The following is a 6,873-nucleotide window of genomic DNA, read 5'->3' on the forward strand; positions in this document are numbered from 1 at the left end:
ATCTGGTTCAGTTCCTGGCTAAGCTGACTCAGGTGTTCATCTGTCCAAGGCTGATTAAGTGAATACCAATCTAAATCACCTTTGTTGCTTCTGCAACCTTATTGATGAATCTGATGAGAGTACTTAACAATCACCAATGTCTAACACCTCTATGCAGCCGGCTAAGTTAGACCGTAGATATTATTTAATTTGGTCTAGATTAATTGATAACAGTATTGACTCTTTTACCAGCTAAATGTACTTCTTGTCATCATTTTTGGAGTATGTGTCCATAGTCATTCATTTTCAAAATTAGTATGGTTTGCATACAAAATAGATATATTTAGTTAGTCATATTGGACATATCTATCAAAATGTTTATAGTGTTTTAACTCTGGTGGGTGACTGATGAAGGATGGCTTATAGGTACTTGGAACATAGTCTTTGTCAAATTGTTGGGTGGCTACCTTTAGCTCCGTACTTAATTCTGTTTTCAATTTGGCCAATTAAGATGGTGTATTTTGTGCATGCATATGTCTGTTTGTGTTCTGGAGTACAATGCATTCTTTTTAAAAGTGTGTGTGTAAGACTTACAATATAGTGGAACATTGTGAAACAAGTAAATCTGATATTTTAGCATGTACATGAGCTGAATAGTTCAATAAAAAGGAAAAACATGCTAAAAAAAACTGAGAGCGTAAATGGTCTAGATAGCATAGGTGGTGGACTTGGAACGTGGGTGGGGGGTGGGAAGGGTAGGGAGGGTTTCAGGGGTTTTCTTGGAGTTTTGTTTTATTTAGTTTTTTATAGCATACACAATGCTTTCTTGCAGTGACACAAGCCTGTTCTAGTGCTGATAGGCTTAGCCTGTCTTTTCGAGTCCCAGACTTAGCTCTATTAAACAATACGATGGCCACATCTGCGTGTATTTTAGTCGTATGTGCTGTAAAATTTTCCAATTCAAAGATTTAATACTAAAAAACTGAGAAAAGATCACTTTTTTTGGCACCCATATTCTTTATATGATAGCTGTGAAAAATAATGGCAGACTTGTAAGGTCAGTCATTCATGATGCTTCTTTTACTTTAGGGCGAGAGATGTGTCAGTCTGATCTTAAGAAGGCAAGCATTAGGTGTAGGTAAAGGTAGAGATAGAGATAGAAGGTGCTTGGTAATTGCTTTGAAGAAAGAGCACTTACATTATACTCTTCCAGCAGAATGGATTGCAATATAATTCTTGCAATTTACCTCTAAGGGTGTGGGTCTAGGGAGCCATCCTGAGACTCACGCCCCCTCCTTCTACTAGATTTAGATAGTAGGGGTATGCATAAGGTTCCTTTGGCCCTCCTGTCAGCTTTGGAAAGGGGAGATCAGTTTTCCTGGGCTCATTCCTTCTGCTAGTGTTCAAATGAGGGTGCTGTCTCCTTTGGCCTGCCTGAAACTCGATCCTGACTCAGGTTTTCATCCAAATGAAGTCGATAAATTGAGTTTTAAGTTCGCCCCATTTTATTTCCCCACATAGCTTATGGAAGACTTTGACAAGAAGATTTACAAATTCACTCCTAAGCAGCTAATACAAAAAAACAGTAGACACATTAAATTAACTACCTAATTTGGTTTAGTTTAATTGATGATCATATTGATTCTCAGTTAGATCCCTGGGCATATGAACGTTAGTAATATATGCAAATGATTAATAATAATGATTATTAATGTATGCGTGTGATCATTGTTGATATACCCAATGAGTGCCTATGTAAAAAAGCAGAGAGCTTGGATGAACAATGATATAATAGAGGCGCATTGACTGTAGCTGTGCATGGGATATTCAACCAGCGTGTTTCCACAACCCGCTGAGCAGTGTCTGGTGATTGGCTGTTTTTGATAGTTTTCTATAAACATTTTCCTTTTTATGTCTTGTGCAGCTGTTGCGCCTCCTGGGAGCCGGGCTCCAGTCCTACCTTCTGCTTCTCTGTGTGGACCACTGACATTCATACTCTACGTGCTGCTCAGATGATTAGAAGCCGCTGATTCTGTCCACGCAGTGACACTTCCCAGCTCCTTGCCTGTCCCCCACTGTCACTTTACCGCCTCCCTTACTTCTCCCACCTGATTGGCACGCCAAAGTGTCCAAACCTTACCAAAGACCGACTAGTGTGACCAAGAAAAGGAACCATCTCTGAGCTGGAAGGATTCCTTGATACAGTCATCATGTCTGAGAAAAAGAGATTGAGGGATAAAGGAACATTCAAACACCAGGAAGAACACAGGGGGAAAAACATTTTTTCTAAAACAGACTGGACTTCCTTTGGAAGAATGAAATTAATTGTTTGACACAAGCAAACACAAAAGCACAAGTTTCTATGGTAACTATGACTACTTGCTTCAGAGTCTTCTCCAGGGGAACCCCTAGCTGCTCTGTTGATTCTCAGTGGTGGACTATAACTGGAGAAGCCGCAGGGACATGGCTACAATACAGAGCTGCCTGCAGCGACGCCGGCATCTCCATTCTTTTCTACCTGCCTTGCAGGCACCCTCATATACCGCAGACCCGCTACCACTGCATGTGCTTCCGTGTGCCCCATCTACATACTCCGTAATCTCATGTATCATATAACCATGTATTTCAGGTGCAAGAGGGGGGCTGGCCAAAAAGAAAATGGCGGAAAAGGAAGCATCCTGACAATGCATATGGTCATCATTTGCCTTGGACAGCCGAAGGAAGGAAATCTAAAAAAAAAGTGCCCTCTGTAGAACTCTTTCTTCTCTTTCCTGTTATTGCATTTCCAAATAGCAGGTATAGCAGTAAAGGATGGGGACCTTGTTTTACTATTGTGTAATATCTGGTATAGGGTGCATTTACCTGGGCTCCTGAAGCAAGGTGGAGATTGGTGCATTGACAGTGTGTGTCGGTGTACCACTTCCGGAGTGTAAGGTAAAGTTGCCAGCTCTCCTCTCTATCCTGCGTGGCAATTTTTATTGTTATTATAACTTCCTCGTCTTTATACATTTGTTGATGTACTTTGAAGGAAAAGATTTGGTGTGCGGACACTTCTGCCCTGTGAGCTTTGGAGTCATGGTCAACCCAAGTGCAATAAGAGTGAGATCAGAGGTTAGGAGATTTAAGAGCATAGAAGAGCCACAAAGGACTCTAAAGATGTGCCCATAAAGACGTGTGGAGTCTGTAGGGAGCAAAGGTATCACATCAAAGACGAAGGGCGCAAGTTAAAGGGAGTTGAGGGTGATCATAATTAGACTCACAAGATTGATTGATTTGCTCATGTTGCTCTGTGCCCTCCCTTTAAAAATGTCTGTCTTTGGATACAGGATAGAGACTGATCCAGGAAGCTCACCCCATCTAGAGACAGACTTGTGGAACCACAACTTGAGCCTCTTCCTAAAGGGTAACCTATTGCAATACCCAAAGAACCTGAAATAGTTCAGTGCGAGGGGTTGCTCTGCATGGTCATGGTCACCCATGTGATCCAGAATATCCAGAATGCTGTAAAAATGACAAACATGCATTTTAATAGGTGTACCGTCTAGGTCTTACAAAGTTACCTCTTGCAAACCGAAGAAAGTAACATAAGAATCATGAAACAGCTCAAGTGTAGTCACTGGAGTCCAGTTAAGTGCTAGTACTCCAGAATGTAGGTCTGATCTCCCTGACTCTTGGGGCATTGAAAGGTGTGAGTAAAAATAAACCGTAAACTGAATGTAAAACAAAGAAGTATGCAAAGAAACAAGAGGTGAGAGGCCTTCTCTCAAAGACTGAAAGAGGGGGAAATCATAGTTCCAAAAGACCCTCAGCTGGAGAAGACTGTTATTTATACTGTACCTGTAGGTTTCAACTTGGGAAGCATCTAGTGACCCTCTTACACTAGCATATTAAACCATCTGAGGGACTTATTACTTAGGAACATAGTTTAACAAGGAGAGGAAAAGCACACTTAGATCCTCTTGACATATAGGTAAAGTTACTGGGTTCTGAAAAGATGTTTACCTCCATGAACAAACCAATTTAGGATATTCATAGCTCACACTCACAACTGGTAGCTGGGCAGAGATACTTTGGTTCTACCGTGACCGTATTGGACTCATGTAGTGGGTAGGTCCTCCTGAGTCCTCTTGACGCACAAACTCAGAGATCAGGGTCAGGCATGGAGACATGGCTTATCCACTCCACTTTTCTAAAGGTGACTGAGGGAGAAATGTGTGGAGGAATGGCTGCAGTTACACAAGTATTGTTCCAACAAGCCAAGCACACAAAATGGATGCTCATGCCACTGTCAAGTCCATCACTTGAAGAAGCACTTAACACCCCCCTTAAGCTTGCAACACTGCCCTTGGTGGCTTCGGAGAGCGACGGGCACCTTAGTAAGTGGAAGATAATGCTACAGGAGATGATCCTTGCTGCCACTGACCACAGGTGAAGGTATAGATGTCTCCTTTTAAAGTTACTTCAGAATTTCAAATGTGCATCCGAAAGGAACACTTAGTGCTGCTGTATCAGGAGCGAACACAATCATGTCTTTTATTGCCCAGTGTGTGTACATATAGGAGAACATATAGGAGTTTATTTTTGTTGGCTATGGGTGAAAGGGAATGGACTTGACATTCCACGCCAGTCAATTCGCCAATAGTCGGCTTCCACTCTGACGCGGAAAGACTTGCATTCCGTGAACACACGGAAGCTCAATGAGTTTGCCCACCTACACCATTTGCTCCTGGAGTATAACTTTTGTTCCGTATTTGGAAATACCCTGTCAGGCCACAATAGATTGTTCGAGTCTGATGAGCAAATAAGTCAAGAGTTTCATGTACCTCTCCAGCTGAGAATGTTAAGATAAAGAAATAAAATAAAAAAAAATACTAAAATTAATCTTGTGGCTTTCTTTTCTCCTTTACGGTCTCAGTCACCTTTGATTACAATTGTGTAAAGGATAACAATATTATTTGTTGTGTTATGTTGTTCTAATAGCTTGTAACGATGGATGTATTGTCCAAATCAGAAGCTCAGAATCATTGTTGTGCAGGTAGCCAGGTGAAAATGTAGCTGCAAGAGGCTAATCAAGGTCTCTGTGGATGAATTTAAGCGTATCAAAAAAACAAGTGATATCAAAGCTTACCACAGCGATGGAGATAGACCCAAGGCCTCCTCAGGATTTATGCAAATGAGTTCTTACTGCCAGAGGAGCTGACAGGAGTCTGATGACCAGCCCCTAGCCATCTTCTTGATTTTTAAATATTTCTCTAAGGCAAAAACCCCATCTTTTGGTAACAACCTCACTAATACACCGCCTTATTCCATTACATTTAACTCCAATTTAAGTAGCAGTAATCATTGTTTTTCTCATGTCATTTTTGCTGTGGTGTGGCACTAAATTAGGATTTGACATTTGCACATTAGTAATAAATGTGTGAATGTGAGTTTTATAACACAGCAGTGATAATATATGTAGCCCGATAGCATATTACTTACAGCAACTGGACAAAGTGGAGGCTGCCTCTGGGTCCTATGTGCTGGTGAACTGGGTCCAACTAATGTGTTGATTAGTTGTTTATGGCCCTTTTCTGTCTGCAGACAAACTGCTCATAATACTGCTTGGGAATTCCATGGCAGAGGGGTGTGGGAGTAGGGCTGACATACACAACAAAGGAAACCGAGAAGAAGAAATGAAGGCAACAGGGGAAATTACATAAAGGGACCAATAAAACAAGCATTGGGAGAGTCAATAGGTTTCATCTATAGTAGCCCTGTGGCTTTGCCAATGTCTTTTAGCCATGTTGTACAGAATGTTGTTAGTGGTGTGGCATAGTGTAGCATAATGTATGATATATTTGCATAGAGGAGAGTAGAGTAGAGTGGCGTAGAGCGGATTTGCATAGACTGCCATAGAGTGGAGTGGTGTGGTGTAGAATAGATTAGAGTGGAGTGGAGTGGCGAAGAGCAGAGTGGCATAGAGTAGTGGGGGGTAGAGTGGCTTGGCACAGAGTTACGTAGAGTGGGGTGACGTAGAGCAGAGTGCATAGAGTTTAATGAAGTGGCATAGAATGTAGTGGAATGGCGTACGAGTACACTGGCATAGAATGGAGTGAAATGGCGTGGAACGATGTAGAGTATAATGGCTTAGGGTGGAGAGACGTAGAGTTGAGGAGTGTAGCGTATAGTAGAGTGGTGTAGAGTAGAGTACTGAAGAGTGGAGCAGCATAGAGTGGAGTGGCACAGAGTGCCATGCCAAGGGGTGGAGTGGAATGGCGTAGCATTGAGAAGAGTGGCATAAAGAGGATTACCGTACAGAAAAGTGGATCCAGAACACCTCAGCACGACTCATCCTGGACATCCCCCGCCGAAGCCACATCTCCGGACACCTGAGAGACCTGCACTGGCTCCCGGTCAACAAGAGAATCACCTTCCGGCTCCTCACCCACGCTCACAAAGCCCTACACAACCAAGGCCCTGGATACCTCAACAGCCGGCTCAACTTCTACGCTCCCAAACGCCAGCTTCGATCGACCAACCACGCCCTCGCCGCCGTCCCCCGCATCCGAAGAGCCACCACAGGAGGAAGGTCCTTCTCCTACCTGGCCGCCAAGACCTGGAACTCCCTTCCGATCCACCTCCGCCTGACCCAAGACCACCTCGCCTTCAGGAAGCAACTCAAGACCTGGCTGTTCGAGCAGTAGCGGCCCCCCCTCCCCCAGCGCCTTGAGACCCGCCGGGTGAGTAGTGCGCTATATAAATGCTTTGATTGATTGATTGATTGATTGGAGTGGCATACATCAGAGTGGCATAGAGTAGAGCGATGTAGAGTGGAGTGCCGCAGAGTGGAGTTACAAAGAGTGGAGAGGAATGCCATAGAGTGGAGTGGAGTGGTGTGGAATAGCGTGGCGT

General features: G+C 43.3%; 1 protein-coding gene across 1 annotated transcript in view; it reads left to right on the forward strand.

Annotated features, from left to right (window-relative positions):
- The window catches only part of MDGA1 (MAM domain containing glycosylphosphatidylinositol anchor 1), a 1,234,846-nt gene extending 1,229,986 nt beyond the window's left edge, over nt 1-4,860 (forward strand). Inside the window, exon 17 of the mRNA XM_078647369.1 lies at nt 1,904-4,860. Within this exon, the coding sequence (XP_078503495.1) occupies nt 1,904-1,995 (92 nt within the window). The 3' untranslated portion in view covers nt 1,996-4,860. The remainder of the gene's footprint in view (nt 1-1,903) is intronic.
- The last annotated feature ends 2,013 nt before the right edge of the window (nt 4,861-6,873 follow it).

Source organism: Lissotriton helveticus, chromosome 6 (assembly GCF_964261635.1).
Source record: "Lissotriton helveticus chromosome 6, aLisHel1.1, whole genome shotgun sequence".
Taxonomy (NCBI): Eukaryota; Metazoa; Chordata; class Amphibia; order Caudata; family Salamandridae; genus Lissotriton; species Lissotriton helveticus.